The following is a 19,456-nucleotide window of genomic DNA, read 5'->3' on the forward strand; positions in this document are numbered from 1 at the left end:
TTCAGCACTGCTTGCTCTTCAGGATAAAATGGTGAGATCTGCGAGCCACATTCAGTGTTCATCTAAAATGATTAGCTATGCGGAGTGTCTGGATTTAGCTCTGAAACACGCTCATCTCTCTTTCCCCTCTCCTCTTATGTATATTTAATGACAGCCAGATATATTTTGTCCCTTGGGTGATTTTGAAGCATTTCATAAAGTACATGGCACTATGTGAAATTTGATTATATTACATACTACACCCTCGTCGTGAATACATTTGAGATATTGGACAAAGCATTTGCTTTGATTCCTCCCATCTCAAATTTTGGGGGTTAATGAATCCTTTGAGGAGATGAAATTATCATTTGAATGTGTGTACGGAAATCAAATCTCACCACATGACCTGTTTAAGGGGTATAAAGTCCCTGTTAATACATACTATTAGGATTTCCGCTGATGAACAATGAAGTGCGAGTCAGAGCTTTGCTGTATTGTCCACGCTGTAGAAAATAAGTTAAAAATATCCACAGAAAAGAAACCCTTCATTAGAAATGTAAGACCATATTAGAGCAGATACCACACACATCAGAGTTGGTGGTAATACATTTATGACTTGGGAATATGTTCTACGATTGCTCACTCCACTTTAGATTTCACATTCTGTGTGCTGACGCTGACGGACGAAGCTAGAAAGTGTTGCTGTTCGTTCATTGTAGTGGTTTCGGAGTTGCTTCTGTGTCTAGGGCTGAGGGATTTGGACAGACGAGGAGAAGCAGCACCTCTTAGGAAATAATTAGCCGTCTCATCCCCCGGCAGCCTCCTGTGGGAGATCTAGCCGTGATGGCTGCCAGTTTGCAGCGTGGCTGTCTACAAACAAAAGGCTTTGTTTTTCCCTCTGTGAGCAGAGTCCTTGACAAAGATTCAGACTATTTACAGCAACATCTCTTCAGCTGTCATACCGACGATTACATGGGAAAATATGTCTGGCACACTTCACCATTGGCACTATGGGATAGTCTCCTGCTTAAACACCAGAGGGACTGCACCAAATCATTCATTAGTGAATTTAAGCGCAACAAGCCAAGCGTCTGATCTGATCAAAGGGTGCCAAAGCATCTCCTGGAGATATGTTCTCTTCCTCAGCCGTCTTGAAACATTGATTTACATGTTTTGCTTGTCACCCTGCCATAGAATGAAATAAAGGGATAGACCACCAATTTTACACATCAAAGTGAACTACAGCTTTATGTAATGATGGGAAAGTAGATTCACTCAACATCTGTCAATCCGTCAGTCTGCCCCAGCCAGGGCAGCTGTGGCTACTATCGTAGTTTACCACCACCGGTATGACTGTGTGTGAACGAATTGAACCAGGAACCCTGTAAAGCGTCTTTGAGTGCCTAGGCAATAAAGCGCTATATAAAACCTATCAATTATTAAGATGTTGAGGTACTTGTACGTTACCATGTTTCTTTATATTTCTACTCCAATACGCTTCAGAGGTAATATTGCACTTTAACTCCACTACAACAGTTTCACGGATAAAGTTAGTAACTTCCAGTTAAGATTTTGTTTCTAAAATTGTTTAAATAATTCTTTAAAGATTTTACCAGCAGTTTTCAGCTTTTAGCACTGTGACCTCTTTTTGGCCGTGCAGTACTTGCTGCTGCCCCTCATGATAACTGCTAGAGTTGACAGTTTTAGGGAAAATCAAGTAAAAGACAGACAAATTCCTGACATCCCGTCCACAACTAGAGTCACCCATGGACTCCTTTAGTCAAGTCTATGAGGAACTATGAGATTGGCCTTATGATGTTTTTAGTGGTTGACGGTGAGATAAATCACACAGCAGATAAGGCAAAACTGTAGTGTCTTATGTATGAATGCTCTTAGTCCTCCATCTCTCTCAAAATGGACAGTGAAGTCAAACAGGACAGCTTTGTTTCAAAACAAAAAGGCAACTTAAGCAGAGCAGGAGGGGGAGCTTGCAGAAGAAGGGATGACTAGGTCTTCGCTGTGGTGCTTCATCTTGAGTTTGACAGGACGCTCGCCATCCACTGGCGCCAGGAAGAGAGATAATGGCTGCGGTGACATCACTCTGCAGTGCATCGTGAGCTTTCAGAGAGTGATTGCGTATTCAGAGGTGATGATAATCAAGGAAAAAAAAAGGAAAATTCCACTGATGAGAAAGGAGGACAAAAGGAGAAGAAGACCACAGATAATCATGACATTGACGGTGTGATCAGGTAGAGTTGAATGTAGGCGGCCATAAAGACTTCTTCACAGTGTGGTAACTAAACTGGAAAAACACATACTGTACTAATGTCAGCTCTTGTTCAATGAGCCTGATGAATGATGAAATCAAGTTTGAAAAGTCAATAGAATTGTAAAGCATCGCGCATAATGGTAATGTTGTTTGCGTTTCATTCCTGAATGATTTCTTTGTGACGTGTTTCATAAAGAGGCAGCGGTGTCAGACATTCAATGAAGAGAGATGAACGTTCTTTCATTATAACTTTCGTTTCCCTGGGAACGCAGACAATCACAAGACGTCCTTGGTGTGTGCCTCTCGACCGCGCGGAAGGCATTTCATTATAACGGCGTTTGACTCTTACCAATAGTTTTGTTTGCCAGTTGTTCAAAGCAAGCACACACTGAATGGAGTGATGAATCGCTGAAATAATAAGCCACATTGTGTATACCAATACAAACTGACGCTTGATAGTTTATGTCATCACTCTTTTATCACATGTTGAAACCCAACAGCTCCTGCTATTTCACATGTGAATATGAATAAAGTTTTTAACAATTATACCTGGGCTTTGTCCATCAATCCAAAGAATGGCCATGACAAGGAGCAGCGTTTTTGTAGGAGCAAAATGACTAGCCTGATCAACATGTTATCATTAAAGGTCCTTGGAAGAGACTTCTACAATGGTGTTGTAGGGTTGTTCAAACTATGATGGAAAGTTTAAATAGGCAGCATGCAGGAAGATACGTGAGGCAAAGATACACAAGGTGAAAAGACATAAATGTAGCTACGTTACCATTTCTGCCAAATTGACGCAATTTGGGCCAAATACTCCAACATTTTCGGAGTCATAACTGAAATATTTAAAATTCAAAATTGTAAGGAGAACCAATATGTTGCACACATTAGTGGATTCAGAGTGACTTAGCATACGCTATCCCAAAATAGCATGATCTCTTTAAACATTCATTATTCCAGAAACCTTTGTGAGAATCATCCATTTTTCCTCAGTATCAAGGATCCAGTGATAGGTGTCCTTACAACTGGTGAAGTACCCGAGACTGGTTGACATGTTACACGTTTTAAATGGAAGTCTGTCAGTCTGTCATGCAGTTTTGGACTCACACCGGTCTGCTTTTGGTTTAGGTGGTTTTAGTCCATAGTCACCATATAAAAGTAATTATTCCTCTTTACATGGCCTAAATCATTATGGAAACTGTGTTATCATTGTATTAAATGGCACGTCAAGACAGGAGACCACCACAAGCTGATGCAGAAACTGCAGGTTTTGAAACGTTGTAACTTTTGCATTGCTAGTTTTATGATGTCGGAAATGCATTCACTTGTTTGTAAGGCCTTAGATACCGAGAGGGTTTTAGTGGGTAAATATATAGATAAAGAAAAACAAACATCCTTGAACTGAGGCAGGGGTTATGAGCTCTGGAATAACCCAGCAGTTAGTTTTATTGTCAAACTAAATAGAACCATTTTTTACTTATAATGGAAACCTAACAGTGTACCTTTGATATAGTGAGACACACTAAAGATAATGCTAGGATTTATAGCACTATAAAATGCTGCTAGACAATCAATAATCATGGTTTTCTTCGCATTTCAATCTTTATTAAAATGTCAGGATTTGATCAAATGCACTGGGTCACTGTTGTTAATGTGGAAACCTTTTAAGATCTTCGATTTCTCGTTCAGTATCGTTCTGAAAACATTCCACAGCGAAGGGTTTCTCAGCCTCTCTTCCTAACTTGAGTCAGGGTAGATAAGAGGAAATAGATTTATGGTATATTGTGTGTGCGCGTTAGAGAGAAAAACTGTGAGAATGACAAGGTTACGTGTACATGATCATGCTGAAATCACACCTTGGCTTCATGAGCTGTGATGCAGTGGCCATAACTTATTCCCATCTGCCTTAAAGACTGCCCTGCTCACCACTACACCACCTCTCCTCTCTCTGCAGACCACAGACTCATTAACGAGCCCCCACCCATGGCTGACAGTTAGAAGTGAGACACAGGGAAGAGTGAAATTCAGACACATTATCTAAAGATATAACTGGATGTCCTTGATCGGATAAAGGCGGAGTGGAGGATACAGCAGTTAGTCACTCAAGTGGAAACTTTAAACTCCATGTCTGAAACAAGGAAGGTTACAAGCAAACTAAATGCCATATTAACCTGTTTCTTACATTAGGATTTGGACACAATTTGAAATTCAAAATAAGTAGAAATGGAAGTACTTTGATCATCTTTAAGACACGTGCCAAACTTTCCTCAAAAAGGCAAAAAGAAATAAAACAAACTTGAGGGTTATTTATCTGATTGAGGTGTGGGAAATTGAAAAGATAGCCGCACTTTCATCTAAAAATCCAAATGCATCATCAGCCCTTAAATAAGTACCCAGACCAGAAAAAGAAATCAAAGGTGCCACATGCATGAGAAGTAAACATCAAAAGGAACACGCAAAGAAATAGACAGGCGTTGAATCTTTATTGAAAAAATACTTTATTAAAAAATTATGACGTGACAGGTGTTGAAGGTCGGTCATTACTCCACACTGGTGGGACAGTGACTGGGAGGAGAGTGTTCTCTGGGCAAGCTTAACTCTGGTGCGATTAAGCCTTTGTCTGTGCATTTATCTGTGGCCTCGTCTTCAGAAACAACAGCTCGATTGTCGGCAGGTGTCAAAGTGAAATAACTCGTGTGTTGAAATTTGAGCACTTCGTTGCCCCAGCTAGTCCATCCAGGTTGAAGACTTCGGGCAAACAGCTCCAAGCACTTGGCTTCAGCTCCGATGTAGGGCTTTAAAACCTCTATTGGAAGAAAAGTCCAGTGGTGACAATTTACTTTTTCCACATCCTATAGAGCAATGATGGTGCTTAGTACCAATTTTGTCATTTCTGTTTGAATGATCTGTAAGACGAATTTGAAGTTGAAAGCTGTATTCAGGTTGTAAGATTACTGCACTACATGCATTTCTTCTGTGGGCCCTTGCATGCTACTCTGTAATAGGCAGAGGACAGCGCTGGCAACTACCCAGCTTCTTCACACCACGGCACAGATTTTTTTCTTTGTGGAGACTGGCAGTGACCTTGAGTCTATAAGTGATGGTATTCCAGGAGCGGCACACCTGACAGATAGGTTTCACATCCTCTGCCCCTGTGCTACTCAAACCCCCCTCACACACACACACACACACACACACACACTCACCTCAGCCAACACTCAGGGAGTTAATGAGCTCAAAAGCCTGATCCCCAAACTGATCCAACCTGCACGGTGTGGTGTCCTGCCTCCCCTTTTCTCTTTCTTAGCACGTCACAGAGTCACAGAGTGGAAAGGCCAAACATGCAGCTCTCCGACTAATTCCACCCCAAACAGTGACTCAGCTCTCAAAGTTGAACAAGAAATAAAAGGTCTAATTATCCTCTTAGCTCTGAAATGGGGCAGCATATGGAACTTCTCAGAAGCAAAGGAAGGTGTTACTTTACTACTCTCCAGACAAGTAACATATTCAGTCACATATATTATGCATTGCGAATTCCTCATATTCTCTATAGGGTTGGTCCAAGGTAAACATAGATCATTATGTTAATATACAGGACAGCTTCATTAATGCAATTACTATTTTAAGACCTATCTTTTAAATAGAATATTTTAATAAATTATTTAGATTTTCAGCATACTTTTGGAGTTTCACAGCGTCTCGTTCTTGGCCCCATTTTAAAGGTCACATATTATGCTAAATGCACTTTTTAAATGTGTTCTAACATATCCATGGGTCCACGGTGTGCCTAGAGACTGCCAACATATTTAAAAAAATAACAATCTCTCCTTTTCTCACTCTCCCCCTTTCTGAAACCCCCACCCCTCCCCCCCCCCCAATATACTCCAGTCAGAATTTTCCTCATTTCTGACCTCACAAACTGGAAAGCCAGAAGCTTCCACTGTGCAGCCCACACCCCCATTTCTTATTGGTCCACGGCCCCGACAGACAGAAGGCGAGGCGTATCTGGCTTCGCTTCCGTACAGGGGGCGGGGGGAGCTCAAAGATTGTATATTTACGAGGGAAGCTGCAACTCTTTTTAAAAAATAGGCCATTGTGAGATTAGCTGAATCAGCATAGTACAATAAATTATCTGAAAGTTTTTTTCAGCAAACAATTAAATAAAAACGTATTAGGGACCACTAAGACCATATAATATGGTGTATAATAGTACCGAAAAGTGTATAATATGGGAGCTTTAAGATTATTTTTGGTGTTTTTCACTTTATTAGACATATTTGGAGAGACAGAAGCCAATAGGGGAGGACAGGCAGAGAACCGGGTCTGCTGCGATGAAGTCTGAGCCTCTAGGGGACGCTCTGACCACTTCACCAAGAGCGCCCCCCAGGCCAAGTAATATTGCTCAGGAGTTGGTGAAAACCAAAACAGAGGAAAGAGTATAGAAAGAATATTAGACCAAGACACGTAAAGTATAAAGTTCTGCATCTGCAAGGTGTTTGAATGTACTATTTGTGTTTGCTAACTTGCTCAACCAATCCAATGTATAAGGTGATAGTATGTCAGTGTGCTGTTTACAGCTTGTTGTGGTGCCACTGAGTGGCCACAAAATTAATTACAGCAGATTTAGGAAACAGCAGTTTAGCTTATTCCTATGAAGCAAACTTTCTTAATTAAAGCAGCCCTTTTCTGTTTCAGGACTTTTTTCTCCGTATTTCACAGATCACATTTAAGGCACAGAAGGGACAACACTGATTACATATTCTTCAGGGAATCCTAAAATGTAGGTCATCATTGAGCATTCAAATGCTCTACAAGCGGCCTCTAGAGGCAATGCTGCTCAGTACACCTAACTGGACAAAATACATTTCAACCATCTGATAAATGACACCGTCACAGTATCAAGGAGATAAAGGTAATCGGACATTTTGCATCAGGGTTTCAAGACTCTGGAACATCCACAATCAATTGTCTGATCAAGATATCATTTGAGTTTTAGTATTCTTAAATTAAATGTTTTCAAAAGGGATCAAGTAAAATGGGATAGTTGCCAAAAATAAATAAATATCTTTGCTGCCAATGAACCTTACAGGAGGAGCACAGAGGACAGTCAAAAATCCTGCACAATTGGCAGTGTGCCCTTTCCTGAGACAAATGAAAGTAATAACAGCCATTTAAGCATTTAAGCACTAATTATAATACCAACCAACAAGGGGCTACTTGAGTAATTACAATTTCTGAAGTTGTAGGGTCCACATTTAATATATAATATAGAGAAGCACAAACATTTTTTATAATTTTTTTTTACTGCAGCTTAGCCATCTGGCTGAGATGTGTTTTATCCGCAATCGAGTAGTGAGTAGCGGTGTCCCTTATCTCGCCATAGCAACCAAGAATGTCAGCGATAGTAGCCCCATCTGAGAAGGGAGGAGTAGTGGGTCAGGGTTTTTCTCAGAGCTTGTTTAGGCTTTGCACCTTTGAGGCTGCCCAGTGGCTCTCGCAGGCCTGACACGCTCGACATGAACACATAGTGCAGCAGAGTTACAGGGACGATGCCAGACGGCATCTTGGGACATATTGGAAATGTCTAGCAGTTGCATAATCTATTGCAGGAGTGAACAAAAGAAAAAGTAAATCATCCTTCAAGCCCTGCAGTGATTAATTGCCATTCTCAAATAGTTAAATAAATAAACTGAGCTGCTTTAATTTGCCATCTGTGGAAGACTTGGGTTGGGTTTTTGTATGTACAATTATTACAGTCACATATATTAGCCACACCCACTGCCAACAGAGCTTTGTCACCTCTTGCATAAAGATGAAAAGGGAGTTCGCCACCGTAGATATTCTGCTCATTCTTGTCATTTTCTGGTAAACATTTATTTATGTATTTAACATGTCAAGAAAAAGAAAAAGTTTATATTATTGTATCTTTTAGTGCAATAAGTCTCATCATAAAACATCTAAATATAGAGGTGTGCATTACAAGCAATGCAACACCTCCTCAGCTGTAAATGAAGTGGAATAAAGTTGTGATTAAACCTACAAGGAGATAAGACACAATCTGTATGTCATAATCTACTTAAACCCTATTGTATCACAGCCCCACAAAGGAACCGTTATGATATAAGTCAATGCATTTTTACAATATCCGGGCCACTTCCATGAGGTGGAGGCTTTTTCTGTGTCTTTCTGAAAGAGCACCGGCGAACACTGGCCGCGTTTTGCTCTCCATACTGCAGAGTAAATCGCGTTCCCATGAGAGGGAGGGAAATGACGTCAAGCCTCTCTTATTTCCAGTCCCTGCATATTAATTGTCAAGGTTTTTACACTCATTCCAAGTAGCCATGTTGGAATCATGTCTTGCCACGCCACAATTTAATGCAGACATATAGATGAATGGGATCAAATCTGAACGGCAAAAGTCCCTACTCTGACTAAGAGTCATGTCCTCCAGGTTTTAGGAATACAATTCAAACCCTGCATGTTGTCTACGAGCAGTTTTTGACTCCTCTACAATGGACGTCTACAACCTCTGGTAGCATTCGGAAGAAGAAAAAGCAAGTTATACATTCAAAAAGTGTGATATTTCTACTTTTACAATGTTAAAACATCAATCATTTGTTTCTTCCGAGAGTTAATTTTCGATACAAAGACACACTTGAGTCATCATTTTGTTTATAGTAACTGTCTTCCAACTGGAAATGTAATTGAAATGACACAATTTTAATTTCAGCATGTAAACGTGAAGAATCTTGAAGACCTTTAACATTTATGCATATGTTATAGCATCTGTAGTAGGATTCAGACCTCGTCACTGAAGCTGTGTAGCAAGATAATAATCATCGGTGCTGCAGCATTGCCCTCTGGTGGCATAACAAACCACTTCAAAGTGCTACTCCTCTGACATATACAAAGTCCTTTGACATAACAGAAACATGGTTGTATTAACGTACCTGCGAGTGAGGGCTTTTGGGAGTGAAGAGCTGAAGGGTTGCTTACGATCAAACGTTGATCCTCCACAGGAACCTCTGACGTCTCTGAAGAGCTGAGAGTGGTTTAAGAAGTGTGATAATACATATTATTTGGAACGTATTCCAGTTTAAGGGCATGCAGAGTGTGAAAACTGCCACACGGACAAGTGAGATCATTATTTCACACCTGGCAGAGTTGTCATCTGCAGAGGAACGATATCTGCCCAGCACCAGCACCTCATACGGCTTCTTGTGATGGGAATCCAGTGGAAACACAAACTGTCCAGATGTGGTGACCTGATGGGGGAAAATAATAAGCCCTTTAAAACATCTAGGGTCCCAACAGTAGGTCAAATATGTGGAACTTCAGACTTTCATAAGAGTAGAGAACTATTATGACCAAGTGATGATTAATATGTCCATGAAGGTCATTCGAATTGGAATATATTATGGATGTGAATAGAATAACAACTGTACTTAATCATCCTGTTTTGAGTAACACTACATGCTTTAACTGATGTCACTGATACTGACTTGTCTCTACACTTTTTATCTGCAATGTGTCCTTGCGCTACTTTTGTGTTTATTTGTGTCTCAGGTGTTGCTCTATTCACTTGTGTTTTTATTTGATTTCTGCTTCTATGCATTGTTGAGAGGAGCCTGAGACTCAATCATTTCATCGACAATGACTTCTTCTGTAATTGTTGTGCATATGACAAATACACATCTTGAATCTTATATGTAAGGTAAGGTCAAAAGGGATCGTCATTGCAAACAGAATTGCTCAAGGAAACAGCTTGCCACTTTTTTGACTTCAAGGAAGCCTCCCAGCCTCCACATGTCCAGAATTAAACCCATACATCTAGTTTTTGTTTTGGTCAATATTGGTTAAAGAATGTAGAGGGAGATTGATATGAGGCCTGAAACTGAAAAGATAACCTGACAAACCAGATATCTTTGAGAATGAAACTAGAAAGCAAAGCAGTTCTCAGACTATAAACTATGTTTGTCTCCCTAAAGATTAAGAAAGAGAGGAATGAACAATAAGCCAAATGACGTTCAGGACTACCCCACTTATTCCAACCTAGCAACTTGTTTAATTCAATAAAAGGAATGATTAACAATTGTATCTATTCCATGTTTCTGTACCTTGACCCAGAACCACTCGGCCACAACCTCGACTCCCCAGTGTGGATACAGCTCGTCACGGACGAAACGCAGGTGGCTGGGCCGGTTTGTGACCCAGGTGACCACCAAACAGTTGGGGGATGCAAGCAGGGATATGGGAAACCGTTTCAGCTGAGTAGAGGGCAAAGAACTGTATCTATATGGAGAAAATACATTCAAAAAGTGATGATGAGTAAATGGAAATAAATTAAATCCTTTTGGCCCTTTAATGTCTAAAGTTTTTTAATGCGCTCCTAAATTATAGCTGTTGTCTTATCCCTGTAAAAGAGGCAAAGTGTTTTTCTTAAACCGAAAACACTTGGTTGCCAAATTACCTGCGACTCCTTTTCACAGATTTGTTTTCCCACGGTGGATCCATAACTATCAAGTCAAATCTCCTTCCATCTGTGTGAAAAACGAGCATAATTCATACATGACATTAATATGTCGGGCTGGGAAACAACCACTTGAGTTAGAGTACGACTAGAAAGATTTACACTGATACATTTTGGAAGGGGTGGTATTATGGTTTATTTATGCCTCAATAACAATTTTTTTTCCTCAAGATTTTACAGCTCTTATCTTATTACAATCATGTACCACATTTGACATGTATCTGGTAAAATCTAAAGCTGTATTTTACACTTTTTTTCAGTTATCTGCTGTTGAATTAGACATGTGGTATATTCTGTTATGACACATTCTGAACTATGGTTTAATCAAGTAAGAATATTATACTGAATACAGATCTCTATAAGGTCAAGGGCCTATTCTCATGTGTGTGCAGTAGAGCAAGGAATGTGAATTGTTTAGATTAAAATAAAACATGTTTAGGGACATGCAGAAAAGGATTTACAGGTCTTCTGTTACAGCAAGACCAAGATCATTCTTAAGGCAGAGCTTTTAGCGACCAGGAATGTTTCCATTTAAGGGCCTAACCCAGAGTTGCGCCTGAGTTGTAATGATGGCCTAGTTACATGTTAATGTGCGGCCCTGACCTAGCACTGTGCAGGTCTTGAGTCTGTACCAAAGGGGCCAAAGCTAAGTTAATGTACATATTACCATAACAGTACAGCGTTGATAGTCTTTTGCTAGGGTGAGGTAACATGTTGAAGTTATGATTGTTTCCAGCCAATTACAATTGACCAAGGGAGCTCATTCCGTCAATTCCTGGTTGGATAGATGAACACTCGGGGTGTATTCACACATGCCGCGTTTAGTTCGGTTGAAACGAACTCAGATGCACTTCCGCCTTCGGTGCGCATCTTTCAGACAGGTGTGAATACAGCAATCGCACTCGGGGCGGACCAAGCAAACGCTCCGAGACCCAGCTGAAGAGGTGGTCTCGATGCGCTTCAAAACGCACTCTGCTGCAGTTCGTTTGTGGTGTGAATTTGGCCGGACTCGATCCGACCCAATTACAGGAAGCACTGTGCCTTTTCTTTTTTAATAAATCGCTGTCAGCTTCACATTATAGGAAAGTGTTGTTGTCGCCATTGTTAGGAAGATTAGTTGTGGTTTGACCAGGAGCCCCGAGCGAATATATTACATTTGATAGACAGGACGCGTAAACATGCTGATGTGTTCAGCGATCAGATGAAGGAGAGGGGAGCGTCTCCCGCACAGTGCCAACAGGTTCACGCTGGGCGTTGTATGAAGTGCGTGGTTTTACTTTGCATCCCATGTTACGGTACCGTCAATACCATCCCTGTGTCAGTTTGGAGCTGAGCCGCGCCGAACTCACACCCAGCTGACACACGGCTAAATCAGCTGTGTGTCAGCTTGAGCCTATTCCTCGCGAGCCGCGCGTCCAGCAGCAAAAATACAGTAAATATTATGTTTCACATCGTAGGCTACAAGCCACACATTGACACAGGCCTACATATTATAACCATATGAAACAACACTAATTTGATGTTTTTTTAATTTTATTTATAGGCTAGATGTTGGCCTATTTATTTATTTATTATTTTTAACCCCATATCGTATCAGTTATATATTTCGCAGTTTTTACTTCGTTTTTCCTGCTTCTCTCCACCCCAGAATGTCTGTCCAATGAATGAATGACCTCAGATCACGTGTGGTTTTGCTTCGTGATGCTGGTTCACTTGCAAAAGGGGCAATATGAAAGTGGACCACACCAAACAAAAAAAATCTAAACTCTATTTGGTCTGGACCAAAGCAAGTGAACTAGCGGACTTTCCCAGTGTGAATACACCCTCAATCTATCCTAGTTTACCAATTTGGAGAAGTAGGTGGGTCCTGGCGAAAGGACTTTAAAAAGGCACACACATGCTGAGAGGTTAGGTATGATATGGAATTTGGAAACTAGGTTGGCCGACCTGGTCTGATGCCGGCGTGAGTTCTTTGTCTTAAATAAAGTCAGTGGAAACCAGCCCAGATACTTCACACACTTTTTTCCACCAACATTGTACTCACAGTGGACTAGAGGTTGTATTTGTGTGAAATCAGAGAGCAGGAATGCTGTGTGTGGTGGTATTACATATTCCTCTCCCATCAGTGTGACCACGGCGGCCCGGTCCGTACTGTTCTCTGTGACCCGAGAGAACAGGTCCACATGAGACGTAGAGCCGTCTCCGGTCACGAGCGGCTGCACACACTGCTCCTGCTCCTCTTCGTCCACCAGAGGAAGCTCTTTAGCCATTTCACAAAGAGCGGTCAGGCTGCACTCCTGAGAGGGGAGAGGCTCCTTCACTGTGTCCCTCACTCCGTTCAGATAGCCCAGGGATTGGACAGAATCCACCAAGGACTTTGTTCCCTCCAGGATCACACACCTGATCTGCAGCAGTACATATTATTAGAAATGACAGAATTTAGTCTGGGAGCGGTGGTGTGCTAAACTGAATATATGAGGATATATAGGAGATGTGTGCTGACAGAGACTGTGTTTGAAATGCATGAGAGTAGATAGTACTGTATTTAAGTACTTTACTCCGTTTAAAGCCGCATTATATACTCAATTCCTTTGGAGTCAACAAAAACATCTTGCTAACTTTCTATTCATCAAGAGCATTTGTACTTTCTCCATAACTTGCTGGTTCCACTCCATCAGCCTGCAGAACAGAAACCGCCTGGAGAGTACGGCCAGAGTCTGTTCTAAGATCATTGGACTTTCAACAAGAACTCTCTCCACCAGCAAACACCACGGTTAGCCAACAGGATCATGCATGACCCCTCACATGCTCTACACCCCGCTGCAGAGGGGCTCCCCTCAGGGCCCCGACTTTACTGCCCTGGCTGCAGGACACAGAGGAGAAAAGCAACGTTTGTTCCCAAGGCTGTTAACCTCCTCAACTCCTCCTAAACCCCCCAGCCGAGCTCCTGCCTGGCCCACACAGACTGGCGAAGCTCTGAACTCTGTTTTGCACTCTCCCTCCCATTAACTGTTCACAGCATAACTACCTCGCTCAATTTGTACTTTATATTTCATACATGTCATATTTTAGACTTTTTACACTTAAGAGTCAGTTCTCCATTTATACACATACACTGTACATATTTTATCCATATGTTATCCTTTGTCTTTTGTAATACTGCTGCTCTATGTGCCTTCAATTGCCCCCTGGGGACAAATAAAGTTGTTTATGAATTTGAATACTTACAGCTTTAGTCCTTTTTTTTGCTATTTTAGTTGTCCTATGACCCAATGCCCTTTTCCTTGGGTAAATTATGATATTTTGTTGAGACATTTCTTCTCAAATTTATGGATGCCTTGCCCTTGTCACTCAATTATACTGCTCTGCTGCATTCTTTTTTCCACCAAGGCTCTTTATTTACTTTATTTTACCCTGTGTTGTTTGTTCTTTTTGGTACAATTAGAATATGCTCTGTAATTTGATATGTGCATTCATCTATGATTCCTTCTATGTAACTAATCAAGGCGACTTTTTCACAACGTATCCTTAATATCTCCCAGGACCACCTGGTGAATATTCTCCTTCTTGTTTACACATGTTTGTATTATAGAGAGGAGGAGGAGATTTTCCAAAAAATCGGGTGTTGATACACGGCCTAGGCTCTGTAAACTGGCATGTAAACAAAGGTGGCTCACTGTAGCTAGCAACATGCCCAATTCCAGAGTCTTAGCTGTGTATCAACACTGGATATTTGTTCAGTACACGCACAGTACTGACAGATAGCAGATCGTAAAGGAGATATTCACTGATTATGACAAAACGTTATTTTGACAACAATCGTTCCCAAGAATCGCTGACCCCAGTTAGAGAATGAGACTCAACCACCTACCTTCTCATGAAAGGCCTGTACATCAACTTCCCCCTGGTTGAGTTCACTGTGTTTTCGTTTCCTTTTCTGAAAGTCAAAGTGATATTGAAGGATGGACGGTAAACAAAGGGAAAGAGAAATAAATGTGGGTATCAAATTCAACCAAAAGTAATTAATTATCAGACTGACATAATAACTTCATATGGGTCTATTAAACCTGGAAATAAAAGAACTTGAATCAACAAAACTGCATAATCAGCTGAATGCTACAGCACTATTTAACCCTAAGGGTTAGTCAGCTGATGATGAGCCTATTGCAGTCAACTGAAAACACTGAAGGTGTCATAGGCCAATTCACTTTGTCAAATACATTGAAGAAAGTGGGAGAGAGTCTGGATGAGAATGGAAATTGGAATTACTTAGAAAAAGTGGAGCCTATTTGGAATAATGTAAAGTGGTGAAGGTATGCATCTAAAAGCTGGTAGGCTATTGGAATCAACCAAGGAACACAAAGAAGAAGAAAATAAGTGTTTCACTGAGAGTGCATATCCCATATGTTATTACACAGCAGTTGGGCCTATTAGTAATGAGTGTCTGCAGTCCTGGGACCAACAGTTTGTGTTTGTGAGCCCTCTAGTGGAGGATTTTACCTTCAGTTGTTTTTCTTTTAGCTGCGAAACATCCACGTTTCCTCCCCCCGCGTTCACACTGCAATGGCTTTCTGAAATCTGAAAGCACTGCCCTTTGAAACAACACTTAACACGCGCCTTGTCTTTGACCCGGATGCAACGCGAATACCCCTGATCAATGAGGGCGCGTGCATCCAAAACCCAGCCTTGTCTTCCCTGAACCAACACGGACATTGTGAAACGGGTTGGTTTTACGTCGCTTTTCCAGTAATAATACCGAAAGCAGAGAGCGTTTAAAACTCCGCGCGCTCACATTTATTGAATAGTCCCCAGCTGCAGCGCTGCAGCCTCGTAGATAGATGACGCAAGCCTTTGGCCGCGACTTGGACTTCCGTAGAAACGAAAGCGTGAAGAAACAAACCTCGCGAGAAGGAAAGACGTACACAGAAAGTCCAACCAACGGTCCTGTCCGACCTGCTACATTTGCACAGGCTGCAAACGTTAACCTTAATGTCTCATTTAGCTCAATTTTGGGGGAAAAATATGTTGAACCGGAGCGTTCAGCGACTCTCGGCTGTCTCTTCCCCGGAGGAAAGGGCACTCCACCGGAGGGTTGTTGTGTACGACTGCCGCTACGAGAACAAACAGGCTGTGTCGAAAATGCACGAGACAATTGGGATGGACTTCAATAAATTCCGTCAACTTTTGCAAAAGGTAAAATTGGCTCAATACTCTGGTTTGCTGTCGTTGGTCGTCTATGGAGTTCCGTTAAAAAGAGAAAAATAAATCAGTTTCTTCCTTTTCTTCTCGAAATATATTTGGCTATTCTTAAAACTGTTTTCATGTAATATTTGGTTAAAGACGTGCGTTTGTCCCTAACAACAATTAAATGAACTTGGTGACAGGTTGGACATTGGTAACTGATGTCTGAAGACACCTTGTACACTCAGTTACCAGTTTATATTATTAGCCTACCAAACCCTACTTTAAAACAGGGACAGGTGTGGTATAGTGCCGCGCATATTGTTGTAATTTGATTGTGATTACTGATGTGGAGGCGGAGGCGGAGTGATATCAGTTTCAGGACTCGGAGTAGTCCCATTGTAGCCTACTACAGGAAGTCAAGTAATTGAAGTCTATAATAGAATTAAAGTGAAGTCCCTGTAGTCTGCTTACTTCCCAAGTCATCCGGTCAGTCATTGCTTCATATGAAGCAATGACTGACACAGGTTATTATATTTTATAAAGTTCAGAATGAGAGAGATGATGATGATTCTACCCTCAGGTTATTTTGGAGGAATATAAGGCTAATTTGTGGTGTTGTTGCAAGAAAAATGGCCAAAAGCATGACAAGTAATCTGAATAATCTGTCCATCCAATCTCTGCAATATGAAATCTACCTGGCCTGTAGCCTACTATAACAATTTGCGTAACTACAGTAGGCCTGTTTAAGATATAACGTTTGTCCATAACGCCAACCATTCCCAGTTTCTCCAATGTTTATGTAAGGGCAATTCTCCATTAGTTCAGATATCAAATACAAACTTTGATAGGATCACAGAAACAGGCTTTGGGTATCATTATATTAATTGCAACTAATCAATTACATCGAGCAGCAAGCGGTTCAAGAATTGATTAAACTCTTAGACAGGATATCACAAAGTTGTATACACCCAAAAACACCCAGATGTGTGTGCGATGCAGAAATGTGTGTGTGTGTGTGTGTGTGTGTGTGTGTGTGTGTGTGTGTGTGTGTGTGTGTGTGTGTGTGTGTGTGTGTGTGTGTGTGTGTGTGTGTGTGTGTGTGTGTGTGTGTGTGTGTGTGTGTGTGTGTGTGTGTGTGTGTGTGTGTGTGTGTGTGTGTGTGTGTGTGTGTGTTGCACAAGGATGTTGCACAGGGATGTTGCACAGGGATGCTGCTTGTTTCCAGAGTCTGTAACAAGACCTCCCTTTACTACCATGTATGCAGGAAGCAGAAACATGTATCAAAAACTGTAAAAACCCTTGGTCCAACTAACATCCTCTGATGAGAACACGTCTACTACTGTTTTACTAGGGTTACAGTGGACAAAGGTTACAGTGAGGACACAACTTTATATGAGAACTACTTTATTGTGAATGTTAGCCATTTTTTTTTTTATAATCCAATACAATATTTTTCTTGACAATTTGGATTAGTTTTGTGTCGCATACATACTGTACATACAATATAAAAACATAGCCTATAGTGATACATAAAAGTACATGTGTGGTTGTTGAAGAAAGCGATGCAGGCTTGTATAAAACCACACTAAAATAACATTTAGATATCAAAATACAACACAATAAATGAATAAAAACATGTGACCTTTATTGACACCCCTTAATGACTAGGGTGCCTTTACTTGTTTGACGATAAACAAAACTGCCCAGGTGAAGGGAGGAGTCTGGTTGGTTACTTTAACCGCACTACATTAAAGTAACGTTAAAGATATTAATTGGACCTCTCCCAGCACGTTGTTTGTTTGAGAAGCCTTTAATTTTCTGCCCTGTTGTATAATATACACATTGTATTCTGTCATTGTGAAAAGCAAAGGAGTGTCTTTTAGTTAAGGTTTTAGTTTTATTTAACATACAAACAATATAAAAACACAAAGTGATGAAACATGTTCATGTGTGGGTGCAGTAGAAACCTGTACGGGCTTATGATAACCACACATACTGTAAAAAAAATGTAAATATTAGAATACAACACAATCAAAAAAACGTTATTGACACCCCTTGAAGACAAGGGTAAGGTTGACAGTCGACTGTACACGGTTGGCACTTTAGATCTGGACAACATTTAATAGCACATATGAAGGCACACCCAGCTAACAATCAGGGTCAAACTCACTGCTTATAGATGCCCTCATCATTAACATAATTATTTCCTCAAAATTTCCATCTTAGTTTCTTTTCCTAACACTGCACCCCACTGTTTCCTCATTTGCTGCACCTGTAAGTTGTTGATTAAAGGTTTAGCCCTGGCTTTCTACATCATACATCATTGTCGGTAGAAAGAAACATGTACAGGCATGAAAGCCACACTAAAAACTATTTGAATATTAAAATACAAAAAAATTAAAATATGTGATCATTATTGACATCCCTTAATGACAAGGGTGAGGTTGAGGCTGTTCAAGGTTTTGCGCTTTAGATCTGGACACACTTAATTGCACATATGGAGGTGCAGCCAGCTAAAACTCAAGCAGTTTGCCTTTACTTGTTTCACGATAAACAAAACTGGAATGGCGAAGGGAGGAGTGAGTTTGGCTGGTTTTGCCACATCATTTCCATATGAGCTTTTCTTCCTAATGCTGTACCCCATTGTTTCCTCATTTGCTGCACCAGTAAGTTGTTGATTAAAGCAGCCCTGGCTTTCTACATAGTACATAATTTTTTATTATAAAATGTCAGCAAATAGTAAAAAATGTCGGTCAGAGCTTCATAAAGCCTCAGGTCACGACATGGCATCGACCAATAGTCCACAATTCAATTTCAGCAAATCCTCAAATTGGAGAAACTGTGAATGGCTGGCGCTTTGCTTGACAAATGGCTAAATCAATGCATTCACAATCAAAATAATTTCCAATTACTGTTCTGTTTAATTGGAATAAAAAATGTACACAAAATATCTGACGCTCACTTCCAAAAAATGTTTTACAGGAATATGCAATCTGTTAATGTGAAACATTTGTGTTGGCCACGAAGGACAGAAAAGTCCTGGGTCAATTAGCAACTACTTATAACACGTCAACAAAATCTACTTGACACTTATTTATTTATTTATCTAAAAAGTTTATTTAATTATTTTTAACAGTAGGTCAATATTCCTGCTGGCTGAGGACACCTTATACACTCATTTACCAGTTTAAAATACAACCTAACCCTACTTTTAAACAAGGTTATTATAATATATTTCTTTATAGTTTTGTAAAGTTTTTTTTAGGATACACTTTTGGCGCTGTTGCAATGAATTAGCAAAAAGCATGAAAAGAATTGTCAGTTGTTGGGTCAATTAATCATATGCCCATATATTCATATATATTCAACCCATATGTTCATTGAAGGGTAATTACTGCATAAGTGCATATATCCCTATATTGAACTTTATGTTAATATAATGTTATTTACTGCATCTCTGTGGCCCAGATGTGCTTAAGAAAGGTAGGTTG

General features: G+C 40.5%; 2 protein-coding genes across 2 annotated transcripts in view; one reads left to right on the forward strand and one right to left on the reverse strand.

Annotated features, from left to right (window-relative positions):
• Positions 1 to 4,791: 4,791 nt before the first annotated feature.
• Positions 4,792 to 15,628, reverse strand: mettl4 (methyltransferase 4, N6-adenosine; the record flags this gene model as incomplete). The annotated part of the gene is made up of 8 exons (XM_080050070.1): positions 15,282 to 15,628; positions 14,653 to 14,718; positions 12,826 to 13,186; positions 10,722 to 10,791; positions 10,369 to 10,543; positions 9,407 to 9,516; positions 9,202 to 9,293; positions 4,792 to 5,057 (listed from the first exon to the last, which is right to left on the reverse strand). The coding sequence occupies exons 1-8, from the start codon at positions 15,492 to 15,494 to the stop codon at positions 4,792 to 4,794; spliced, it is 1,353 nt and encodes a 450-aa protein (XP_079906196.1). The 5' UTR covers positions 15,495 to 15,628.
• Positions 15,629 to 15,634: 6 nt separating this feature from the next.
• smchd1 (structural maintenance of chromosomes flexible hinge domain containing 1) overlaps positions 15,635 to 19,456 on the forward strand; it is a 33,904-nt gene continuing 30,082 nt past the window's right edge. Inside the window, exon 1 of the mRNA XM_080050294.1 lies at positions 15,635 to 15,974. Coding sequence (XP_079906420.1) covers positions 15,771 to 15,974 — 204 coding nt within the window. The 5' untranslated portion in view covers positions 15,635 to 15,770. The remainder of the gene's footprint in view (positions 15,975 to 19,456) is intronic.

Source organism: Ammodytes marinus (genome assembly GCF_949987685.1).
Source record: "Ammodytes marinus genome assembly, chromosome: 21".
Taxonomy (NCBI): domain Eukaryota; kingdom Metazoa; phylum Chordata; class Actinopteri; order Uranoscopiformes; family Ammodytidae; genus Ammodytes; species Ammodytes marinus.